The sequence below is a fragment of the Poecile atricapillus genome, chromosome 28 (assembly GCF_030490865.1).
Source record: "Poecile atricapillus isolate bPoeAtr1 chromosome 28, bPoeAtr1.hap1, whole genome shotgun sequence".
Classification (NCBI taxonomy): domain Eukaryota; kingdom Metazoa; phylum Chordata; class Aves; order Passeriformes; family Paridae; genus Poecile; species Poecile atricapillus.
This window is the reverse complement of record NC_081276.1, coordinates 6,006,054-6,031,583: the sequence shown is the minus strand read 5'-3', so window position 1 is coordinate 6,031,583 and position 25,530 is coordinate 6,006,054. Positions and strand designations below refer to the sequence as shown.

General features: G+C 49.3%; 3 protein-coding genes and 1 long non-coding RNA gene across 4 annotated transcripts; 2 read left to right on the top strand and 2 right to left on the bottom strand.

The window, feature by feature from the left end:
• The first annotated feature begins 165 nt into the window (after positions 1-165).
• On the top strand, positions 166-3,611 carry GP1BA (glycoprotein Ib platelet subunit alpha). Its single transcript, XM_058858591.1, has 2 exons — positions 166-571; positions 1,097-3,611. Exon 2 carries the CDS (start codon positions 1,100-1,102, stop codon positions 3,233-3,235), a length of 2,136 nt encoding a protein of 711 aa, XP_058714574.1. The 5' UTR covers positions 166-571; positions 1,097-1,099; the 3' UTR covers positions 3,236-3,611.
• A 1,958-nt stretch (positions 3,612-5,569) lies between these two features.
• Positions 5,570-10,544, bottom strand: KLHL33 (kelch like family member 33). Its single transcript, XM_058858590.1, has 5 exons — positions 10,104-10,544; positions 8,760-9,287; positions 7,577-8,510; positions 6,994-7,164; positions 5,570-6,440 (listed from the first exon to the last, which is right to left on the bottom strand). Exons 2-5 carry the CDS (start codon positions 9,280-9,282, stop codon positions 5,864-5,866), a joined length of 2,205 nt encoding a protein of 734 aa, XP_058714573.1. The 5' UTR covers positions 9,283-9,287; positions 10,104-10,544; the 3' UTR covers positions 5,570-5,863.
• A 1,050-nt stretch (positions 10,545-11,594) lies between these two features.
• NDUFA11 (NADH:ubiquinone oxidoreductase subunit A11) lies at positions 11,595-15,014 on the bottom strand. Its single transcript, XM_058858606.1, has 4 exons — positions 14,856-15,014; positions 14,678-14,770; positions 12,665-12,787; positions 11,595-11,804 (listed from the first exon to the last, which is right to left on the bottom strand). Exons 1-4 carry the CDS (start codon positions 14,935-14,937, stop codon positions 11,692-11,694), a joined length of 411 nt encoding a protein of 136 aa, XP_058714589.1. The 5' UTR covers positions 14,938-15,014; the 3' UTR covers positions 11,595-11,691.
• Positions 14,911-24,087, top strand: LOC131589304 (uncharacterized). The gene is made up of 3 exons (XR_009279706.1): positions 14,911-15,032; positions 22,248-22,428; positions 23,589-24,087. It is a non-coding gene; the product is annotated as an uncharacterized LOC131589304 (long non-coding RNA).
• The last annotated feature ends 1,443 nt before the right edge of the window (positions 24,088-25,530 follow it).

Sequence of the window (25,530 nt, the reverse complement as noted above, 5' to 3'; positions counted from 1 at the left end):
TGCTAGGGGAGGAGAGCTTCAGTCCATCCCACTCCTATCACAGACAGCAAGAGATGTCCTGAGCCTCAAGGCATCCTGGTCCAGTTAGGCCTGCATCCAGACACAAGTGCTTCTCCAGCATCATGGGCATAGTCATTTTATTACTACCTCAGCCCCTTCTCAGAAGCTGTGGCCAATATTCCTGCCCATTTTCTCTTCAGAAGCCAATGGAATTATTTTCTGCAAATGCTCCTGCGAATTCTAAGGGGAAAACTGGTTTGAGCAGCAGAACAAGCAGGATCCAGTGCAGATTGCATTGGGCCACAACCATTTGCTGCTGGGGCAATGCCTACTGATCCTCATTGACATTTTGCAAGGAGAGATGGTGATGTGGCAGTGCAGCCAAAGAAAGGGCTGTGTGAGAAGACAGGAGATGGGTTTGGCTGCTCAGGAAACCATAACTCCCTTCCCACAGCTGTGGGTGCTGATAGAGAGCTGGGCAGCTCCTCGCTAGCACTGACCCAGAGCACTGTCTGGTCTATGGGCAGGAGGAGGCAGAGCAGCAGGAGAGCAAACACTGGAAGATCTACAGGTGAGTCACAGCGTTCACAGGGGCCTGGTTGTTTATGGAAGACACATCTGTGCACAGGAAGCTCCCTTCACATGATTCATACTCCTACCTTCCAAATCTTGCAGAGGGCTCAGCTGGTGTTGGTAAGAGCATATTTGGGGAGATTCTTCCAGCACACAATTTGTCTGGGTCGAGCTGGGTGTGGGTATGCTGGGACAAAAACACTGCAGAGGTATGGCTTTTACAGTGGTGAGGGCAGCAATGCTGTCCCAGTGTAGAAGGCATTGCTGTGAAGAGGCCCATGAGTCAGGGCAAAAGGGCCAAAATGTCATCTGCTGGTCTCCAAGAACAAGATGGTAGTAGGTGTGGGATTTGTCCCTCCATTACACCATCCCAGGAAGAAGCTGCAGAGCTCAGAGGTTGCCAGAGGGTCTGGCAGGGGATGCCAGTTTTGCTGCAAATGGTGCTTGCGTGGGAATTGTGTGGGCAATGAATGTGTAGGTGCATGCCTGATTGTACCCACACCCCTCGGTTCTCCCCCTCCAGGCCATGCAGGTCCCTGCCCTGACCCTGGTCACTCTCCTGGCCCTGTTGTCCCCAGCCCGGCCCTGCCCCTCAGAGATGAACAAGGTCAAGGACCTCCTGGAGGTGAACTGCACAGGGCAGGCTCTCAGGGCAGTGCCCCCAGACCTGCCTGCAGATACAGGCATCCTACTTCTCAGCAACAATTACTTGGAGTCCCTCTCCACCACTGCCTTTCTGCCCCTCACCCAGCTTCAGGACATTGACCTGGCCAACAATGGGCTGGTGGCTCTGCACACAGGGGCCCTGCTGCCATCCGTGAAGGACCTGACCCTCTCCCACAATGCACTGGCAGCCCTACCCATCCTGGAGGGCCTGCCTGCGCTCACCCACCTGGCTGTGGCCCACAACAGCCTGGAGACACTGGCCCCGGGGGCTTTCCGCACAGTGCCACAGCTGCAGAATCTGGACTTGAGAGGGAACAAGATGCAGCAGCTGCCCTGGGAGGCCTTTGCAGGGCTGATGGCACTCAAGGAGTTGGACCTCTCAGACAACCTCCTGAAAGAGCTACCCAAGGAGTTGCTGCAGGACCTGCAAAACTTGGAGACTCTCTGGCTCTCAGGAAACCAGCTGCAGACCCTGCCCACTGACTTTTTCCCAAAGGGGCGTCTCTTCATGTATGTTTTCCTCACTGAGAACCCCTGGAATTGCAACTGTGACCTGCGCTACCTCCAGACCTGGATCCAGAAGAATGCTGACATTGTTTATCAGCCAGAGCGAGGCCTGGAGGAAACAAAGGTGGAGGTCGCACCTGAGAAGGTACTGTGTCACAGCCCTACTGAGCATAGGGAGAAGCCCATCATTCACTTCAAGCTTAACTGCAGCATTGTGGAGGATGCAGATGAGGAAGAAGGGGATGAATACAATTATGGGGAAGAAACACCAGAGAAAGCTACCGTGACCACCTTCCCCCCACATGGATTCATCCCCAAAGAGGACACTACCATGCCCTCTGCTGTTACCTCATCTTGCCTTCCTACCCTCACTACCACAGGATCTCCCCTCACCAGACCTTCCTTCAGCACCCCTTGTACCTCCACCCTTTCCCCAAGCACTTTGCTTGTGATGCTGACAAGCACCACCACTCCTGTACCAGCCAGTCCCACCATGACATCCCCACAGAACCCCAGCACTGCTACCATTCTCACTGCTGCTACCACCATCACCCTGCACAGACCTGCCACCCTTGGCAATGCCACCTCGCTGCCAACAGCTATGAGCAGGAGCCCTTCTAGCACCAGTGGCCATCCTCAAACCACCCTTGCTGCCAGCACTATCTATGGTAGTCTCGTGGGGTCCACTGGCACATTTCTCACCACTTCCACAGCAGTGCCTTCTTCTGCCATGCTAGAAGCTTCTTCTATTGTCAGATCTCCATCTCCTCCTCCGATGCTGGCCAACACTGTGCTTTCCACTCATGCCACAACACTACCACCTCCCCTGGACACCACACATTTCACCCAGCCTGCATGCTCCCCCCTACCTGCTCCTCCTTCCCTCTGCCCTTGCTCCATCCATACAGGACGGGCTGTACCTGTGCTGCATTTGCAGGCAGGTGGGGAGGGTCCACAGTGGGGGCAGTGGGTGCTGAGGCACTGCTGCCTGTTGCACTGGGTGCTCTACCTGGCTTCCTTGTTTGTGATGGTCCTGACCTTGCTGGCTCTAGCAGGTTGGATGGCATGGATGTGTCTGGTGGGAAAACCCTCCTGGCACCAGTCCTTGCAGACCCAAGAGGTGCGATATCCACTGCAGGAATGGAGGGAGTCAACAGGAAACCCTATGATGCATCTCAGCAGTTTCAAAATACCCCTCCAGCGACCCACATTCTGTACAATCAAGGAAGTGGACTTGTGCCCTGAGGTTACCTACTGCACAATTAAAGATCTGGGGATACAGTGCAGTCCTCCTGCAAGTTACTCTTTCTGCACTACAAAGGAACTGTGGGTTCACCACAGTCCTCTGCACACATCAGTCAAGCCTTTTTCCAGGAAGCTGATGGTCACAGACCTTGGCTTCCCGAGGACCCCATCTGCTTACAGCCTAGACACGGGTGTCGAGGCCATTGGTGATGTCAGAGTGAAATATGCAGGTAACACCATGTAAATGATTCTGTACACTCAGAGAAAGAGATTGAGAGTCATGGTTCTGCTTTATATGCTTTGTTTTACAAGGGAAAGATCTACTTGCCTAGGGGGAAGCCATCCAGCTCCTTCCTCTTGTACTCTCAAACAGCCTGAGGTTTCCAGAGCTAAAATAATTACTTGGGTATTTGGCAGAGGCAAATAATGTCCTACACTGGTCAGTGATAGTCTGGGGCTGTCACTGCCACAGACTGGTTTTGGGGTAAGTGAGGGCAAGCAGAATTTACATTGTGCTCTGTTGCAACTGCTTCTGTTCAAATTATGCACACAAAGATGCAATATACTTTTCTACTTAGTGCCAGGTTCTTAATCACATAATAAACATTCTGTGCCTGAATTTAAAAGGGGTGCTGGCTTAATTTCACTGGACCTGCCACAAGTCCAGGCAGGGCACAGTGAATTAGAAATTTGTCTTCAGTATTTGGAAGAGTGAAGACAGGGAAGAAAAGTCCATGGAATCCCAGAATCCTATAATATCCTGAGTTGGCAGGGACCCCTGAGGATCAAGCTCAACTCCTGGCCCTGCACAGACACCAACAATCCCACCCTGTGCCTGAGAGCATTGTCTAAACACTTCTGGAGCTCTGACAGCCTTGGGGCTGTGACATTCCCTGGGGAGACTGTTCAGTGCCTGACCACTCTCTGGAGGAAAAGCTTTTTCCTAATATTTATCCATTGGGATGCCCTCATGACACAGCTCCAGTTGTTCCTGGGGTCAGAACAGAGCTGGCCCTCTGCCTCCCTTCAGGGGAGGTCTCTGCACTGAGGTCTCCCCTTGATGTCCTCCAGACTGAATATGTCAAATGCCCTCATTTGACTGCTACTCATATCCTTTCCCTCTAGACCCTTCCCCATTTCTGTGGCCTCCTTTGGATACTCTTTAACAGCTTTAGATCCTTCTTGTATTCTCGCATTCAAAACTGCACACTTATACTCCTGTTCTTGACTTTGGCCCCAAATATGTGATTCTTTCCTGTGAAACTGAATCACACGGAAAAAGCATCCCACTGGCAGGCAATAAGGAACGTGCAAGTGTTGATGCCTCTGCATGACCAATTATGGATGGCCAGATATGGAGGAGTAGGGTGGGAGGCTTTGAAAGGCAATGGATGTGATTTGTAAGGAATTACATGAAAACAAAGCACTCCAGAGATGGCCAAAATTTTGTGATCACCTGTCTACGTGTCACTCAAACATTTAGGCAGGTGTGACAAGGAGGCAACAGTCACCATTGGTGGGGCTTGAACGGCTTGCCCCAGAACTGGTGCATAAATGCAGCAGCTGGATCCTATAAATCACTTTTCTAGCCTGAAATGGAGTTCCAGTTCTCATTGCCCCAAATGTATTGTCAAACTGCTATGAGTCAGTGTAGCCTTCTGCCAGATTAACTACTGGGTTCAACGGTGGGAACATGTGCCTGTGCTGGCCAGCATGAGTATGTCTGCTCGTGAAAGTCTGGTGTGCAAGTATGTCATGGACATACACACACTGTGTTTGTAAGGAGCCACTTGTCTGTCTGTTGGTGCTGTCCTCTAACCACACCATCCTCTCTATCCCTGTTTCCTGGGACAAGAGTGAGGCGAGCAGCTTCAGTGCTGGCACAGTCTGAAGGCCCCAACAGTGGGGCACAAACATTTGGGAGGCAGAGCTGTGGAAAAAGATCTGTGTATTTTGGTAGACAGAAAGGTGAACAAGGTCCAGCAGTGCACTTGGCAGCAAAGAGAGGGCAACAAAACCTGGTCTGGGTTAACAGAGACAGGCCATCAGACCAAGGGAAGTGATTACCCCCTTCTCCTCAGAACTCTTTAGACTACAACTTTTGTCCATCTTCTACACATCTGAAGCCACCCAGTTCCCTCCCCACAGGCACTACTAGTACCCCAGCATTTCTCAGAATCTCATTACCTTTGCCTCTCCTTGCAACTCCTTGCTGGAATTCTCCCACCTCTTCACACAACAAGCAGTCCAGGTCCCTCCAGGAATCCAAGACCTCTCAAAACCACCTAGGAACCCCAAAGCCCGCAGGATCCTCTATTATACCCCACCATCAACCCCCACAAATCCTGGCATCCCCAGGACTCTATTCCCCCAGGATCCCCTATGCATCCCAAGATCCCTCTCAGTCCTGAGACACACACACATACACCCTTGTGCCCAGAGAACCCAGGCACACAGAGCCCCAGTGCCCAGCACCACCCACCCAGGACACCCAGGTCACTGGTCTCCTGCTCTCCTATTCCTTGTGAGAAGCACCTGGATGTATGGGTTCCCCACCAGAAACAATAAGACCCAGACAGACAGTTTAGGAAGCACTTTTATTCAACCCAGGTGAGGGGGAATATTGGGGAATTCCCAGCTCCCAGTGAAGGGCTCAGACAAGGGGATTGAGTATTCCTGGAGGCACAGGGCTACAGTGTGGGGAATCTTTAAGTCACATAGGTTCATAACAGTCTAGCTCATGTACCCTGAGGGTGAAGGGTTGCTGGAAACCACAGGAGAAACCTGGGAGAGGGATCTGGACACTTTTGTCTCATAGTGGTATCCATAGATGCTACCTGGCTATCCCAGTATGAGATGCAGAGAGTATACCCTAAGCATTATTGGGAGTTTCAGTTGATCTCAAGGGGTCCTTAAGGCAGCTGGGGGCACGCAAGGCAGAAGGTACAGTGAGAACACAGGCTTGTAGGTCAGTGTATGCATGGGGCAAGGTGCCCCGGGTGATCCAGCGCCGGGTACCTGGTTGGTAGGCATGAATCAAGTGCGTGTCCTGGTAGGTCTCATGACTGTACCCTCCCAGTACAAGCAGCTCCCCTCCCAGCACAGCTGCACCTCCAACTACATGTGCACGGGGGAGAGGGCTGAGGAGGACCCAGATGTTCTGCTTGGGGCTGTAGACCTCAAAGGTCAGCTGGTCCCTGTAGCCAGTCTGCCCAGCCCGCTGACACAGGCCCCCAGCCACATAGAGCTGCCCACCTGCCTCCTCCATGATGTGGCCAGCTCGCTGGCCATTCATGGGGGCAAGGAGTGTGACAGGTGCACCTGGGACATAGCGGAGCAAGGATGCTTGACACTGGTATGCTTCATCACAACCACCTGACACGTAGAGCTCACCATCCAGGGCACATGCTGCATGCCCACACAGAGCCATTGGCAGGGGCTGGCACCTCCTGGGCAAGGAAAGAGGGAGGGGTGAAGGACAGGTTAAGCAGGGTGTCCTGCAGTGACTGACTACCTAGGGGTTCCCTGGTGAGCCATGGCTTCACTGACCACTCAGAAGGCAACACTTGCCAACATCCAATGAGCTCCAGTGTACATCATCAGGTGACACAGAATGGATGCTGCAGGGGCATCACTATTCAACACTTTGTAGTCACCACACCATCAGTAAACCATGTTGGACTCCCTCAAAGGACAACCTTGGCCATCACCCCATGAACATTCTGCCTATGAGAGGAATCAAACTACTTTTCTCATTGGCAGATGGCCAACAAGACCAACAGTGACTACTGGCTAAAAACCCAAACCCACTAAGCAACACTAGCCAACAGCCAGTCCCCAAGGGACATGGTTATTCACCACACAGTAGACTTCTCTCAAATACCACTGCAAGTCCATCCTCCACTGGAGGCTTAGTGACACGACGCAATCAGTGGGCACCATGGCCAAAACAAGGGGCTCTGAGAGAAAAGGGAAACTAGGCATCTGCTGGAGCAGCCTCACCTCCAGGTATCATTGGCCAGGTTGTAGCACTCCACAGTGTCTGTGCAGTAGAGCTCCCCTGAGCTTCCCCCCAGGGCATAGATGAAATTACCAAGTGCCACAGCAGCAAAGTAGCTCCGTCCACATGTCATACTGGCCAGACGCTCCCAAGAATCATCCATAGGCTGGTACCTGGGTTTGAGAGGCAAAGGGGCAAGAAACTACCTGTTACCTATAACACCATGAGCTGATGTTGGCACTGCTAAGGCCAACAACCTACCCACAACTTGCCATAATGTCTTGGGTCACATGGTCACCTTGCACGGGAATATCCCCTCCTTCTGGACAATATCTAATCCATAATGTCCTGTGGTATCTCCAGATAGAAGCCTCCCGCTCCTACTCCCGAAAAGCCTGTACCCCAGAGTAGGAGGGCACCTCTGAGTCCTACACCCAACTGTTCCCAGAATGACTTGGGGCCACTTGACCAGCTGCAATGCCACAATGTCTTGGATCCACGGGGCAGCTCTACCTCTAGTTCTATCAATACCTCCCACAATGCCCTGGTGCCACATGGCAACTCTAAGTCCTCTGTAGCTCTCACCTGTAGACACTGGCTAGGGTGTCATGGACCCCGTAGTAGTGCTTTCCACCCAGGACGTAGAGGTTGTTGCCCACCACAGTTACAGCATGACGGAAGCGTGGGCCATCAGGAAAGTGTCCCAGTGCCCGCCACTCAACCTGCTTCACCAGCCCCACAGCACTGAGGTAGCGGTCTGCAAACCAGAGGTGTCTGCTGGGCTTCCGGGCAGCCAGGTTGCCCTTTACTTTGTCTCCACCACAAACCACCAACACCTCCTGCAAGGAACGTACCCGACATGGCAGCTGGGCCATAGGGGCGAAACTTGCTACCATGAGCTCATGGAGGACCTTTGGGTCAGCTACCCCTGCAGTCACAGATGGGACCTTCTTCAGCTCCAGGCTGGACATGAGGGCAAAGCGAACAGATGACAGGATCTCTTTGGCTAGATCCTCCTGGCCATCTCCATTGGCCATAAGCCACCGAGATGCTGCTTCCAAGGTTTCCAGTTCATGGAGGACATTAAGACCATCAGAGCGGAGGAGGCGGATGAGAAGGTGTGCAGGAAGATCCAGGAAGGCCGGTGTAACCACCACACAGGGGAATGTGGCCAGGATGTAGTTCTCTGCTACATGGACCACCTCATCCAACCCATAGGCCACAGCAAAGGTCAGTACATCAGGGACAATTTCTGGGGTCAGGCCATGGGTGAAAACATCCAGGCAGAGAGTGAGGAGCCCCCAGGCCTGGTAGCGCAGGGAGGTCTCAGCTGCCTCCAAGACCATGGGCCATGGCCCTGCCACAGCTCCTGTGTAGGCAAAGGAGAGGAGGAGACGCAGTTCGGCTGGGGACAGCCCTGTGACCAACGGGTCAGCAGGGTCGTGGGTGGCCTCCCGCATGGGGCAGGTGAAAAGGGCCCGGAAGAAGTCACAGGAGCAGCTCAGGGCCAGTCGCTGAACTAGGAGGAAGGAGGAATAATGGTGGGAGGCAGCAGGGACTCTGCACTGAGCAGCCCCCAGAACTCAGGTGTTGTGGCCCCACACCCATCAAAGCCCCAGCTCTGCCAAAGGGAGCAGCCCTGCAGGCACCTCTAGAGCTTGATCCCCAGCTGGAGCTGCAGTATTATCCCCACCAGAGAACTTCGTTGTCCCAGAGCACCCTGTCCCACTCCTCAGCCCCTCATAGGGGACCCCCACCTCCTGCCCACCTGGGATGACCTCATTCCCTGCTTGGAGCTGGAGGTCACAGCCCACACCATCGGCATGGAGCTGCTCCATGGCTCTTAGTGTCTCCCACTGCTCCTCCAGGGGCTTAGGACCTTCTTCCTGGTGGTCAGTCTCCAGACGCAGGGTGCAGGCAGCCACCAGCCGGGAGGCACCTAGGGCCCGGGCAGCCTCCTCCACCTCTTTCGGTCGGCCATGGGGCACAATTCCCCCATAGGCAAAGGTGAGCACAGCCCGCCAGCCCCACAGCGTGGCCCCAGGTGGCAGGGGAACGTGGGGTGGAGGATCTTGGCGGAGTTGTGTGGTCCTGCCCTCCAGGAAGCGGTGGAAGAAGGAGCTGATGGAGGCCAGGACCACAGCATGGGCCATGTCACCCTCTGGGCCCACGGTCACATCCACCAGCTGTCCTGTAGTGCGGAGTTGGTCAGCCACAGCCAGGAAATGTCCAGCATGAGCCCCATCCCGCAGGCTCCACTGGTCTGAGGCCGGCCCCTCTGCAACCCACATCTTGCCTGTGGAAACACATGGAGCAGGGTGTCAGGATGCTGTCTCCACAGCTGGAGCCTCTAGCCCATGGCAGGAGTACTGGCTGAGGACATGGGGTCTTGCTACTGGCACTGCCACATAGCAAAGCCACTGAATCCACCACCAAAACCTGTGTCCTACAGCCAGGGCCACCAGCCTCTGCTACTGCTCCATTACTGAATTGGATGCTTCTTGGCAAAACTGCAGCTACATAGCTGACAACAGCAGCCCATTTCACTGCCCCATAGCTGAGCCTGATCTCATCACCTGCCTCATCTCTGAACCCTTAGCATGAAGCTACTGCCCCACAGCCAAAACTGCTGCCCCACAGCCCCACAGTTCAGGCCACTGTCACCATTCAGACCTTCAGTCCTATAGCACACACAAGCAAGCCCTTCCTCAGCCATTACCCCAGAGCTGAAACTACTGATGGTCCAACAGCAACCAAGCCACTGGCCCCCAGCAAAGCACCTGCACATCTACTTAGTGCATGGCAGTACCTGCTGTGCACTGCCTGTCTTGTGTCACGCTGCCTGTCACACGTTGTGATGCATTATCCTGCTAGCTGTCTGCAATGTTTCATGTCATGCATGCCCCCCTGCACCAAGTACTGTCAAGGTGTGCTGACCCTCATGACATTGCTGCCACCCCTTGCCCTCACTGTGTTGCTCACTGTTTGCACAGTGTTGCTTGTCCTCGCTCAGGCCACACATTTTGCAGCCCAATGAAGAGCTTGCTGTATGCCATGCCCCCTGTATTACTGTGTGGCCTGTTATGCTGTGCCGTGCACTTGTCCCCCTTACCGCCTGCTGCTGCTCTGCAGAACTCCTGTGACCCTCTAAGAATGTGCCCGGGTAATTATAGACCGGAGAAAACACGTGGCATCAGCCAGAAGCTGGGAGAGGCTCAGGCAGAGGGAGGTCCAAGGCCCCAGAGTCCCCAGGCTGGGACAGTGGGTCACTGAATTCTCTGGGCCAGCTGAGGCTGATGGGAGCTTCCATAAACCACGTGCTAACCCTGGGCAGGTCCTGCTGGGGATCCTTGGTCCCTCAGCCCCTCTCTAAACCTTATTCTTTTCCAGAGCGCAGGATGAAGCAGAGTCCCCTCCCAAGCCCTCAGGTAGGAGGCACACAATTGCCTGCTCCCCCAACCCCATAAGGGGTTGATATGTCTACCACCACCTGCTGTGCTCCTGAGCTGCAGCCCAGCCCCACTGGTTTCCAAAGAGCTGGGAATCTCAGCTCCAGGAGCACATGGAGACAGCCAGCCCCTTGGCCCAGCCTCAAATGCCCCCAGGACCCCACCAGCTCACACAGAGCACATACCAGAGGTATGACTGTGTCCCAGTACCACCATCTCCTCATCTTGTCCCCTCCCCTCACACCCCACATTCCCCTCTCTGCAACCCCCATGCCCACATTCCCCGTCTCTGTAACTCATGCACCCATCCCCTAATGTACCATCTCCATACTGCACTGTTCCTACATGTCCAGTTGAATTCTGTGTCCCCAAAGATGTTTTCACATCCTCTACAAGTCTGTTTTTCAGCACTTATTCTGCCTGTGAGATTTTTTTTTTCCTGTCTAGTTAGAATTTCCCTATTTTGTTATTTCCCACCTTTCACTGCACACCTGAGCCTGCACTTTCTGTAGCCACTAAATTGTGAAAAACTGCTATTAGATTAAATCTTGACCTTTTCTCCAGGCAAAAGGATCCAGTTCTCACCTGTCTGTGCATCCCCTGCCTCCATGCTCTCCACCTCTTTAGTGGGTTTGCAGGACACACTTGTTTGTTGATAGAAAATTCAACCAGACACAGTTATAAGCAACATGCTCCAGTTCTCAGCTGGTGTTCAAGGGTCCCTCAGGTATTCCTCAATTTCAACCATGAAGCACTTAGCTCTAGACTTCCTGAAAGGCTTTTTGGAAAATGATCCCAGGCTCCCAAACAACTTGTGGGCAACCCACGACTTCTTCCCTACCCCACCTTCCTCCATCTTCAGCTCACAGCCAAGCACTTCTTCAGAAGCTTTGGCTCCAGACCCTCAGATGGGCTCAGTTCCGTGTAATCCCACTCCTTGTCAAGAAGCCCCGCAGGGCCCACTCAACCACAAGGACCTCACTGAAGCTACAGCGTAGTGCTCATGCATGTGCACACAATATCAAGACATGGAGGCAAAGTAACTTGTGCACAGAAATTGCAGCTGGACCAGAAGATGCCATTTCCCCTTCAGTAGCTCCAGCTTTCTGCACCTCAGCCCAAATGTCAGGAAACAACTGCATGACACCACAATGTTGTGACGACTGCTGAATGGACCAAGTTTTTATTACAATACGTCCTAAGTACATACAGCATTTGGAAGCCAGTTTACGGAGAGGGGAAAGGTGACATTTACAGCTTGGGAGGTCCCGTCAGCCTCCAGCCCTCCTTGTTACCAATCTTCATGAGAGCTGCAGTGATTCCGAACCCCAGACATGCTGTGGTGCCAGTGAGGTAACTGTGAGCTGAAGAAAACACATCAAACCAGGAAAGACCCATTAAGGCACAAGTTCTTGGCAATAGATCTTGATAGACTGCCATTTTTCGTAAGTTCCTTGACCATCAGCAGCATTGTCTGGCCAGAGAAATTGGAAAAGTGGCCTTTTTATATAATTGAGTTTTCACACTTATGGCTTGCAATTTGAAATACCAATTTCAGTAATCCACTGCCCCATCCCCTTAAGTGGGCAATCTTAAATGGCTCATTTAAGTGAAAAAAATAACAAATACTGCTTTGAACTCTAATCAGCTCAGCAGCTAGGACAAGTAAAGATTAATTATATTTCACCACAATTACAACTTGAATAAATCCCTCACTTCTTTAGGTTTGACGATGAATGTCTACAGAAAACAGAGTTGTGTCAGTATCTGCATGAGCTGTTTAAGCTTTACAAGGTGCTATAGGAGCAACAGCAGCAGCGCACAGCTTGTCCCTCAGACTGTAAAGAATTCACAAGGCAGATACTAGATTGTACTTGCTGTCTAAAATAAATCACATTTGTTGCCAAGAAAACATGGATTTGCACAACTATATTTTTCCTATCCTGCAACTTTAAGATACAACTGGTAGCTCTTACTGGCAGTACTGAATCAGCTCTCCTTTCATTCTGTGTATCACTTCATGTTCCCTTTGGTGTCCTGGCCTCCTGCAGCCACATTTATTTTAGCAGGCCCATACAATGCCAAAGAAACTGGCACGAATAGAGGCTGAGATGAATCGTTACCAGAGAAGCCTGATATCAACATCCTTTAACATTTTCCCCCAACAGAAAAGTTTCTAAAACCAGCAAGGGCACATTTCAACAGAGGCATTGTCCACAGTTACCTCTCACTCCCAAGACAGCTCCTGCTGCACAGCCGCCTATGAAATAATTCAAAGGATCCTCTGGTTCTTCCCGGACTTGGGCACTGAGACAGGTACTTAAGCCAAACACAGCTCCCAGTGTAGCTGTAAACAAAAAGTAAAAAAATAATAACAAAATCCTCAAGGACCAGAGAATTCACAGAGAGCATGATTTCAATATTCACAGTGACTACAATGGCAAATGAAGCAAGATCAGCTTCCCATTTCCCAGGGACATCCTACCCAGCTGCTCCAGTGAGACTCAACATTCACCCAGTCCCACACAGCCTCCCTGTGTTTCTCCCCCTGCACTACGTGGATACTGCTCAGCTGTGAGCTGGACCCTCCGAGCACCCTACACGCACTGCCACCAAACAGCACTGCATCCTGCTGGGGTATTGCCTAACAGCCCTTCCCGACAAGGAGATGGGGCACCCCTGACAGCTGGGAGTACTGGAGGGGAGAAGTGCTGTCTGTGCAGCCACCTCCTCCGCTTTGCCTGACTCTGCACTGTAACTCTGCCCTCAAGTCCCGGTGAAACCACCTCACAGCACCAGGCAGAGCAACCCCAAGGGCTTTGCTCTCCCGGCACACTACTAGTCCTGGCACTTTCCTCCTCTGCCTGCCTATGGTTCACAATGCTTCCTGGATAGTAGAAAAATTAATTGAGTTTGTACATTATTCTTCTTTGTAAACTGAAACTGAATTAAGAATTTTGACCTGAACTACAAAACTTCAAAGTAAAAGCATCCTGTCCACTCAATTACACACGTGGTCCCATCAGACCTTACACTAATATAACTGCAAACTTTGGCAAAGAGCTGTGTCAAGAAAATCTGGGTTTGTATCTAATACAAACTCTTGATCACGCAACATGAAACTACCAGACACCATCTGCAGATTTCAACTTATCTTTCTTGGGAACAACAAAAATGTCCAGGATAAAAATTTTCAATCCCTGTATGAAACCAGCAGCTCCTGTTACAAATCTATGCAGAAAATTAATTATGCTGAAGCCAAAATCAACTGAAAAGAGCACTGAAGAAACAAAACACCCAGACCTAGGACTGTGTTTCAACTCTCCTGCTCTCCCTGCTTTGGACCAAGGCATCTGTTGGCAAAATGTACATCTTAAGGTATTGCCCCTGATCAGCAGACAGGTCAAACCCTTCCTCGGGTATGAAACTAGTAAGAGGACCCAATATGTCTGTTTAGAATTAAGGGATTTATTGAAATCACAGTTGATTACAAGATCCAGTCCTTTCATGATTACCTCAACTCATTAGAGATGCCATATCCTGGTTTAGATTCAAACTACTCAAAAATGCAAACCTGGACTGACTGTGCCCCAGCTCAGAGCACCAGCACTTGGGGAGAGGCAGACGTGGCACAAGCCATTGAAATAAACTGAAAAGTCTGCTAAGAAAACTGCACTTGACAAGGGGCAGATGGAGCTTCAACCGTGCAGCCCCTTCAGCTCCCTGCTCCTCTCATCAGCATTCACTTTCTCTTCCAAAGACAATTCAAGACAACTACATGGTTTCTTCTTGTCTATAGAACATGACAGGAAAAACTCCACGTTTATTTTCCTTTTGCCACCAAAAACATTGCGTTGTTCTTTAGCAAATGCAGTTTATTAAACATAATGCCTAAATATATTAAGTAAGAAACCTACATTTGCTTACACTATGTTGTTGCCCACAAACTGAGTATTCTAGAAATATAGAAAATAAATGTACTTTTTACTCTAGATTGGAAAAAAAAAAATGTTACTTGACCTGCAAATCAAGGATACGTCTTTCCATTTCAGTGTTCTGCGTTTTTGCTAAACAACGACCCAGGGCCGGTGGATGAGAGAACCACCGAAATGTGCAGGGGCAGAGGCAAGGGTAAAAGCGAGGGCGTACCCAGACCGGGCAGAGGCGAAGCTGGAGCCCCTGCGGCGTGCGTTAGGTCCCACCCTATAGTTACACTGTCGAGGGGCCCGGCTCTTACCCATAGTGACAGTGTCTGCCGCCGCCGTCTGCAACGCGGCCAGAGCCGAGCCGGGCCGCAGCAGGATGATGCGATACGCCGCCCCGACCAAGCCTGCAACACAGCACTGCGCGTCATTGCCCGGTTCCAGGTCCCGCTAGGCCGCCCCCCCGTGTGCCCCTTTCCCCCCGGTGCCCACCCGCGGCCGCGCCCACGCGCGTAGCGAGCCAGGTACGCTGCGGGCACTGCTCGCCCTCGGGCCCGTCCCAATAGCCCGCCATGGCGACAAGGGCATGAGCGACGTATCGCGAGAAGACGCCGCGGCCCCGCCTCGCGAGGAGGCGAGGCCAGGAACCGTCCCGCGGGCACGCGCGTGGTGAGCGCGGCGGCCCCGCCGCCTCCGCTGCCCCTGGCGGAGAGCCGGGAGCCAGCCCCGGGCAGCGCGGGCCCCGCCGCCTCCGCTGCCCCTGGCGGAGAGCCGGGAGCCAGCCCCGGGCAGCGCGGGCCCCGCCGCCTCCGCTGCCCCTTGGGGGAGAGCCGGGAGCCAGCCCCGGGCAGCGCGAGCCCCGCCGCCTCCGCTGCCCCTTGGGGGAGAGCCGGGAGCCAGCCCCGGGCAGCGCGGGCCCCGCCGCCTCCGCTGCCCCTGGCGGAGAGCCGGGAGCCAGCCCCGGGCAGCGCGGGCCCCGCCGCCTCCGCTGCCCCTGGCGGAGAGCCGGGAGCCAGCCCCGGGCAGCGCGGGCCCCGCCGCCTCCGCTGCCCGAGCGCACCTGCACCGGCACTGGCCTAAGGGGCTTCTGCCTTGGGCTCCCAGCTGCCCCACCCGCGGCTCTCAGGCCTTTTGCCGAAACCCGGGGCTCTGACCGTGCCGTTTGTCTTTGCTGGCTGCTTGCGGGGCGGGGAGATCTGTATCGTTTGTTTTATTGTTATGTTTTACATTTTTGTTTATTGTTTTATTGTGTGTTTCACATTTTTGTGGGGGAGGGGTTGTTTTTTGTTTGTGGTTTGTTTCGGGGTTTTGTTTATTTGTTTTGGGGTTTTTTGTTAGGTTTTGGTGTTTGGGGATTTTTTGGTTTTGTTTTTTTGGGGGGGGTTGAGTTTTTTGGGTTTTGGGGTTTTTTTTTTTTGGTAGGATCTACAACTCTTACATAATGGAACTTGAAATATTTTTAATGAATTTTAAAAGTTTCTGTTTTAATTCTCTGTCTGTGTTGTGAAAAATGAGGTTCACTTTCCTGGTAAAATTTAAAAGTTAATAAAAGACAATAGGAAACAAAAATAAGAAAGCAAATATTAACAGTCAGGTGCTTGGCATTCTGCCAAGAGCGCACTAGCTATTTCAGAGACATTCTTTATGTATTTTTTCTATTGCATCAGCAATATTCATAAACAATTATACATATTTAAACTTTTCCTGAAACTAGTTTACATATTCTGAGAACTATTTAGCATGACTCCTCCTCAAGACCGCCTTTTTAGAGCATGCGCATTTCTTGGCTGTGTTTTTAGTCTGTTCTTATTATCACCTCCAGTTTGGATTTTGGTCCATGTTTTCTTCAGCCAGTAGGTGCTGATAGCTGGCATATCAGTAGCAAGGGTCTTCACCATATGTTTGTTGGATGTTATCCCAACCAAGCAGGCAGTTCAAGCATAACTATCAGCTATTCCGCTATTATGCCTAAGTTTAGTTAATAGAAATATACCAAAATTACTTTAACATTATACATATAACATCCATTTCAATCTTTTGCAAAAAGCCAATATTATATGTATTTATAGCATTATATGTATTTATAGTGTCTATACTGCTGTATGGCCCTGTCTCCTGAAATAATAAAGATGCTTTGACACAGGCTATAGGGATGATGTATACATTGACTTTTCTAGCTGTTCATAGTACACTAATAAAAAGACAACTCTCTACTGCTCCTTCTTGGTGATGTACGGAAAATCATGCAATGAAAAGCCAATGTCCACAAGGGAGACACAGAAGCCTTTCAGCTTTACTTGAATAATGGAAGAGAGTCCACTGGGGCACGTGCCCATGAAATTTCTTCTCTTGAGGTTTTGGAGGGCGCAGCCTCCTTTTATCCTAAACTTCCAGCCACAGGTTGCCCTCTTTCTTTCCCCATTGGCTGAGGAAGGTACAGCCTTCCCAATCTGCCTACCCCATATCCTCCCTTGAACCTGGCATTTTACCCCAAAGTTCAGAAGTTCGAGCTTGTGCAGAGTCCCCCACTTCTCTTTTTGAGGACACAGCCCAGGCTGTCTGGGCTCTGTAACAAACCTGCTGCTTGATGTTAGTAGAGACATGAAGACACATTTCAAAGATGTTAACTCCCATACCCTCACCCATCGAATTGTTTGTAAAAATATTAGCACATCTTATCAATCCTTCCTCTTCTTATTGCTCAATTCAACTTCTCAAACGCTAGGTTATTATTAACCTTTTTAAACAACCTGGCATGGTGTAAATATTAACATTTGAAACACCCCCTCCCAACTTTTCCACCTCTGGTCCCTGCAGCAGGTGTGGCAAGCAAGTACAGAGAAACAGAGAATACAGTAAATACAGAGAATAAATTAGACAATAACAGTTCATATTAGGCCACTAATCACTAGACATCTTTGTACGTGGCTACTTATAGCCAACATCTCCCGTGCTTTTCTTCCAGTTGAGAAGTCCAAATCTCCAGGGCTGGAGACTTGACCCAGGTGTGATGGGTCCACCCATGTTCAGCTGTCCTGGCTGCTGTCTCTGAGGTCCTGGTTGGATGTTATGAACTGCAAAGTCCAAAGACAGTGTCTGTGCTAACTGTGCTTCCTGTCAAAGAGATTCAATGATACACAGTATACTGGTCACATACTGGTTTAAATATACTTTTTCACCTCCCCACCACATTGAAAATTAATTCAAAGGATGAAAGGAATGAGGAGGAGGTGTCTTTACAAACAAGCTGTGGGCCTGCTGGTAGATAAAGTCAAATACTGAGAGGTGAAAGAAGCAATGGAAGGCACTAAAAATTCCACTGGAATTCCATTAATTGACACAGACTCTTACTCAATCAAGGCTGTACTAAATCCCGGGACTTAAAAAGAACAGAGACATAAGGAAGAAGAAAAGCGGGGGAGGTACACATTAGAAGGGGGTCTGTAATTAGGTGGTTCAGGAATTCTGTATCTCACAAGTATCTCAGGCAGTGGGAAAAGAGAGAGGGAAATGCAGCTGGGAAATTAGGATAAAAAGGAGGCTATGTCCTCCAACCATTTGAGAGACCTCATGGGAAATGCCCATGGCCTCACCCTCTATTTGAATAAAGTTACAGGATTCCTCTGTCTCCTTTTTGGACATAAACCTCTGGTGTTTGTGGATTAATTTTCCTGATAGTGTCTTGGTTTTGGAAGACAGGTGTCCGCTAGGGAGGGCATGAGCCTCCCTTGGAATGAAAATGTAGATCCCCTCCCTCTGAATTATTATCATTTTGAAATCAAGGAGCTCTCAGGCAGAGATCTGGGGATAGCAATAACAGTTCTTTACTAGTATGTATAACGAGGCACACAAACAACAATAACTAATAACTACAGCATTAACAACAAAACAGAACCAGGGACCCGTGACAGCCTTCTTGGCTGAGATGGGAAGGGATGGAGGAGAGGCTTTGCTTCACAAACCCCCTCGGGCGGGCAGTCCTGGTGCTCCTGCAGGGCTCTGAGGAACACTCAGCTGGATCAGCAGGGATGAGCTGAGATCCTGGGCTGGTGGCTGAGGTGGATCAGCAGCTCCGTGGTGGTGGCTGGCACTGCCACACGTCCCGGCAGGACAGGGGGTGCGAGGCCACCAAGGAAGAAAGGAAGAAGGAGGAGACGCAGCAGCTCCGTCTGGGTGATGGCGAATTCCCTTCTCTCCGCAGCAACAGCTCCCAGCAAAGTGTCCTTCTCTCAAGGTGAAGAAACCCGCCAGCTGCCCCTGCCTTCCTTTTTTCCTGCCCCGCTTCTGCCCTGGGCCCAGCCAAACTCTTTTTTGTTTTTCAAGCACCCACTAAGTACTGGCAATCAGGTCGTCCGTGTCCGTCCCTCCCCCTCCACACCCCCATACCCTACCCGCCCCCCCCCCCCCTTTAGTCCTTCCTTTAGTTCTAGATCAATATGGATTTTTTACCCGTTAGTTCCCCCCCCCCCCGGAACTAACGGGTAAAAAATCCATATTGATCTAGAACTAAAGGAAGGACACCTAACCCCCGGCACAAAGGGAATTATTTCCTAGGAGTTTGGCTCTTATTCTAGCTAAAACTAATGGCAAAAGATGTACTGTTATAAATAACTATATAGTTGTTGGCTTTCACATTTATATGTATTGGCTTTTGCAAAATGTTAAACACAACAGTTTTGATACAGTGTTGTGTAGAACATTTCAACAGAGCAAGGGCATGGTATTTTAGTCAAAGCCTGTCAGCACAACCCATCATTCAACCCAGACGACAATTCCAGGGACAGTGTCCTTGGAACTTTGCTGGAGCAGCAAGAATGAAAAAAAACAATTATGTTGTGTACAAGAAAAGGAATGATAAACAAAATGTATTAGCCAATAGTAGCTTGTTAAGCCACGCCAACCCTGTAGGACCCTATAAGAGTGTGCAAAAGTGTCGTGGTTTTGAACCAGTAATTAACAAAAAGGGGAAAAAAAGAATTATTTTTTGCTGTGAAATATGGATTAAAACAAGAGCAAACCAGGCATAAAACTTAAAAGGAATAAAGAAAGTTTATTGACAAACTACAAGAATAAGAACACCAGAATAAACTTTTAGAAAAACCTTTTCATTTTTCACTGCTCACCATTCTTTTGTTCACATGACAACAGAGACAAAAACTTTAGAATTTTGATGGTTTAAACAGTCCCAATTCTTTCTATAGTCTTTTCCTCAGTTTCTGTAGAGAAACAGAAGTTCCTTTCTGTTAATTTATGGAGTTTCTCACAAGAAAACTATTTTTGTTATAGTTTTCCGTGGGCTCATTTATAGTGGGCTCTGATAACAGCTGCCCAGAGCTGCTGTTATCAGAGCCCACCCCTCCCATTCCACATCACTCTGAAATGTGTTATGGGTCATTAGTTTGGGGATAGCATTTTTAAGGATAAGTTATTCAAAGGCAAAAAGTATTCTTCATCTGTTTCTGTGAGCTTCACTAGAAAACAGTTTTCTCATTGCCTCTCAAGGCTTCAAATCTCTCAGCACTTCACTATACCACAATTACTCTACTTTTTACTCAGATTTACACTTTGAACACTCTATTCCTCCCCATACTCTATCATGAATTAAAGGAGTTCTTTTCAGGACTTCATTGTCCATCCCCATAGTTTTAACAGAAAGATATTTCAGCTTAATTAAAGCATCTTCTTAATTCTCTACCTTTCTTGAAGTTTCTTTTCTTTCTTGCCACTAGTAGTTTATAAAGTCTCCTTTCATGTTGATCACTCTCTTTTTCTCTCTCTGGATAAAAATATTAACCCGCAAGTCTCATCTGGATAAGAAAGAGTTAAAATCTTGCCCAAGCTTTTGTAGATGGTTCGGTGATCTCTGCTGAACAGGAGCTGGAGCTGTCTGCGATGAAAAGTTCCTCATAGCTGCTCTGGAGAGCGTGGTCACCGTCTCTGCTTGCAGCAGGCTTAGAGCTCTTCTCCTTCTTTACATGGCAGTTTCTGGTAAATTCCATCACGGCAAAACCTGCAGCCAAGCCAGGAACCGGCCTGGCCCGGCTTGGCTCGGAGCAAGCTCCCGCAGGCCCCATCTCCCGGCTGGGAGACGGGAGACGCGGCAGGCCCAGCCCGGCCCCCGCCCGCGGCCGCATGGCCTGGGCAGGGAACCGGAGGCCAGCCGGAGGTCTGCTACCTTTCACAGCCAAGCAACAAAGAGAACAACCGAGTTCTGGTTGTACACTTTAGGGTGGGGTTCACAAGTTGATTCCACTTTTCAATGGCTAAAACTGCTGTCAATTCTCAGCAATGACCGATAATTGGTCAGGAGAAAAGACTCCCGGCAGTCCCCAGCAACTTTAACTTTCTTAAAGGTAAAGTAACCCCATGACAAAAAGATAGAAATAAAGCAAAGTTCACTTTTACTTCTATGAGGTCTCTGTGAACATTCTGAGCGCTTTTCATTTAGTGCTGTTTGTAACCACTTTAAACTGCTTTAAGATAGTATAATCTGTCATCTTTTGTAGCCAATGCACTGTGTATCATATATGTTTATATATATATATATAATAAGAGAGAGAGAGAGGTGTGATAAATATATATTGTAGCTTAGGCTTTCGCAAAATATTAGAATACAGACTATGTGTTGTGCATTGTAATGTTAAATGCTTTTATTAGTGTAACTGTCAATGGTAGGAACAACTCAGATAATTGTATGAAACACCTATGTTGATTCAATGTACTTGTGGAGTATCTTATCTGAATGATAACATTGAAAAGAACCAGGAAAATAAACACCAAGGGGGAAAAAATGCAAGGAATTTACTACTGACCCTCCAGTTATCAGAAGTGTCAAAGAACAGAGCCTCAAGAAGAGATGAAATATATGAAGTTCATCAGCACGATGGCATGAAGATAAGCCAAAAGTCAAACCAAGCAAAAGAATTCCCAGAACATTCATGTGTAAATTCATAGGAATGTTTGAATATATATAATCCTCATGAATATGCATTTAACCAATGTCATGAAAAGGTATATACGAAAATTGTTTTAAGCTAACTGGTGTGCCTCTGGCAGTTTGCCAAGCACCTCAGTGCTATGTACTGTCACTTTTATCCTCATTAAACTTCTAAAAATTTTAAAGAGTGAGCCTCACACATATCCATGGAACCTTAGTTTCTGTCACCAGCTTCATAGGTGTTTCTTTATTTGTCCATTCATCCTTTCTCTTTGACCTGAATTCCCAGGGTGCCAGGGGGTATGGAGGTCCCACTGAGTTCTCAAAGCAGCCATAACCCCTTGAAGGATCCCTGTAAAATGAGTTACCCCATCCGAGTCCACGACTTCCAGAATCCCATATCCTGGAAATATTTGTCCCAAAAATAATTTCATAACTGATGCAATAGTTGCCGATGTGACCAGAAACACCTCTGGCCACCCTGCTGGCTGGCATATCACTATGAGAGGAATGACGGCTGTATTTACAAATAAGCTGTGGGTCTGCTGATAAGATGAAACTATCACTGAGAGATAACAGAAACAATGGGATGGATTCCACTGAAAGATGAAAGGGACACTGAAGAAACACCATAAATTCCACTAGAGTTAAGAATTAAGTTAATGGGAAATCTTAGGTATTAGGCATTCTGGGAAGTCTGTACCTCTCAAGTACCTCAGTCAATGGGGAAAGAGAGAAGGGACATGCAGCCAGGAAATTAGGATAAAAAGGAGGCTGCACCTTGCAAAAATTTAAGAGACCCCAGGGGAATGCTCCGTGGCTTCTCCCTTTATTCAAATAAAGTAAAAGGACTCCTCTGTCTCCCTTTTGGACATAAACCTCTGGTGGTTTTGGATTAATTTTCCTGACAAATGGGGACTCTTGTCTGGGATATTTCCACCGTCCAGGCCAGCGGGCAGGAAGTGGAGCTGAAGGTGCGCCTCACCCAGTTTCGGTGATCAGCTCCCCTGGGTTGCAGCAGCACCGGGCGATCGATTGCGTTCCCTAGACTGTCCAGGAGACAGATGAGTGGTGGACCAGGGGGGTCCGTGAAGAGTCCACAGGGAAAGACCACTGAAAAGCTCACTGGTGAGTAAAATGGGATCTTCAGGGAGCAAGCCTGGGAGAGCAGCCATGGAGGGTAGCACAGGTAAACCTGAGAGGTCACCCATGGAGGGTAGTGCAGGTAAAATAAGGCACCCAGAGTGGGTTGCCAGGGTACAGCCAGGAAGGGGCCCTGGCAAAAGGGATGACGATCCCAAAATATCTCCAAAGAATCCCTTGGAAGAATGTGGAGTTTGTTTACACATTCTTCCAGAGGTGATTAAGGATATAGATGCCCAAAGGGGGCAATAAGGGAAAATTGAGAAGGGGTCTTGACACTCCATGCCCAGGAGGAGCAATAAGGGGAGTTGAGAAGGGGTCTCAAGAATCCATGCCTGGGGAGGCAATAAGGGGAGTCGAGAAGGAGTCTTGACAACAGGGGATGGACGGATCATGTTGGCATGTTGGAACAGAATTGGTTAAAGGGGAGTGTGGTGGAGAGATATGCTTGAGGCAAAGACCTGGCATGGACGTGCAGGACCGGGAGCATGGGCTGGAGGTCTGTGTTTGCTGCTGGGACTCAGTGCCGGGCAGTGCCTGACCCCACCAGCCCCGGGCAGGGGCGGCAGTGGCCACCGGCCCTGTGAGGCTGCTGGCCATGCCTGCTGGGAGCGCCAGAGGGGGAAGGTGCTGTTTGGACAATGTGGCAGGACAGGAACTGGCTCTGGTATATGGTGTGTGATAAATAGAGTGAGCACAAGGAGGAAGAGCGACGGTGATGGCAGAATTTTTCCAGCCCAAGAGGGAAAAACCTTCCAAGGCCCAAGGGGTCCCCTGGGACAGAGGGGACGGGGCCGGCCACAAGGAAATGGCAGAGGCATTCCTCCCCAGCAGGGGATACCCGACCCAGACAGTGGTTGGGGAGGAACCAGTGTGCTGTTTGCAGGGCAGAGGGACACTGAAAACTGCAATGTCTGCAAAAACAGCTGGACTCCCAAGAGGAGGGAGTCCAGAGGATAATGGAAATGGATTTTTAGGGGTGTTAAGGGCTCCCACTGTACCAGTGTAAGAGACGGTCGGAAGATTCTATCATCTATCTCACAACTGTCTCAAAGACAGAGGCTGAGACACTGAATATCACAAGGGATTTGGTTTAGGGGGTTTGGCCTAGCTGAGGCGGATGTTTGCTCAGTGATTGTTTGCAGGTGGTTGCACGGTACACTGCCCTCGTTCCTGCTGGTGAGCAGAGGTTTGTGCGTGGTACCCTGTGCAATGGGATTTCCACGACATATTGCCCTCATTCCTGCTGGTGAGCAAAGACTTGCAAGACATGGTTTGCTCTCTACCCTACTCCTGCCCCCTGCACAATGGAATTCATCACAGTGATCATCAATCTCCTCTGTTTTTGGCCCTGTGCCCCTCACTTTGTAAAAGACTATAAAATTATACCCCAAACTTACCTTCCTTTGAGATCTCCCCAACGGACAGAAGACTCTGCGTCGTTGGACGGCTGAGTGGACTTCAACGTTGATAGCTATAATCCCCTTACTCTCTTTTCCTTCTGCTTTGTTTTCTCCTCTTTTCCCTCTATCACATATTAGTGCTGATGAGCACTCAATAAAGTGTGTTTTGCTGTTTAAGTCCTTGGTTTGCTGATAATCTTCTGTACTCTAAGATCTAATAAAAGAACCACATCATGAATCCCACCTCGCGGATCGTGACAACCGGGGCCCACCAACCTGGAGCCTTTGTTAACTTTTAAGGTGGGTCTGGATCGAGAGGAAGTGTGTGTCCTAGTAAACACCGGGACCTATTGATCCACCTTAATTTTTATCCCTGAAGGGGGAACAATTGTCAAAAGGATTTTTTTGATTGTTCAAGGGAGTTGTGAAAATTATGCTTTCTTCTATAGGCTCAGGCATCTTTCTCTGAGACAATTGTAGAAATTGTAGTAAATTAATTTGGGGATGTAAATAATTTGTCTTCGTGGGGTTTTGTGCAGAGCTGAAAGGCTCCTGTTTGGAGGGGAACACGTCCCTCTGCTTTTTGTGTGTTTTGTTGTAAAAAGCCAGAATTGGCAAGTTTTAATTATGAAGCCAATTCTGCAACTCCTACCTTGTGGGGAACCCCCCCACTAGTTTGTGGCCTACTGTGCAGAGCTAAAATTGGCAGGTTCTAATCCTAAGGCTGATTCTGCAGCTGCTGCCTTGTGGGGATGGCGTTGTCTTATGCAGGCCTAGGTATTTACCATGCAGCTTCCTTTGTGGGGGCTATAGGAAAACTTTAAGGGAAAATACTTTATTATCTTTCCTTAATAAAGGTTATAAATGTTCAAAGTTATAAAATGTTATAAATATTAAGGTTTCCTTAATAAAGGTTAATTTGTCAGTCACTTCCCTATGCCTAAGATGGACTTGATGCAAAAAATTGAGACAGGGAGCAATTGGTTACAAAAGAAATGTGATTGGCTTTAGGCAGTAGCATTGCTTGCTGCTGAACTGGATCATGTTTCCATAGAGTCACCTGTTTTGTTTAGGCAAGCTTTGCAGAAAATATTAAGAGAGTTTACTCCACACTCTGGAGTGAAGTTGTTGCAGTATGTGGATGTTAAACAAAATTATGAGGAATTTTGGTGCAAGAGCATGGGGGAACACAGAAGCCTGTTGCCTATCTTTCTAAGCTGTTAAACCTGAGAGCCAGAGGCTGGCCTCCTTGTCTGCACAACTGTGAAGCCACAGCTCTGATCGCGGCTGAGGCCCAAAAGCTGACAAGGGGAGGGTATTGATTGTTGAAGTTTCACATCAGATTAAAGCTTTGTTAACTGAGAGAGTCTCTAAGTGGATGACCAGCGCTTGGTTCTTACAGTATGAATTTTGTTTAATGGAACAGGAAGATGGAGAATTTAAAAGTGGGGAAAGGTTTAACCCAGCCTCCTGTTTGAACGACCCTGAAGTGGGAAACCCATGACTGCATTCAGGTGATGGATCTCCAGATCTGGGTGAGGGAAATTTTACAAAATACTCCCTGGCCTGAGGGAGAAAATGTGTTTATTGATGGGTCTTCAAGAGTGATAGAAGGGAAATTATTTACAGGATATTCCATCATGAATGTAAAGCAATTAAAGGAAGTGGGGAGGTTACCAACCAC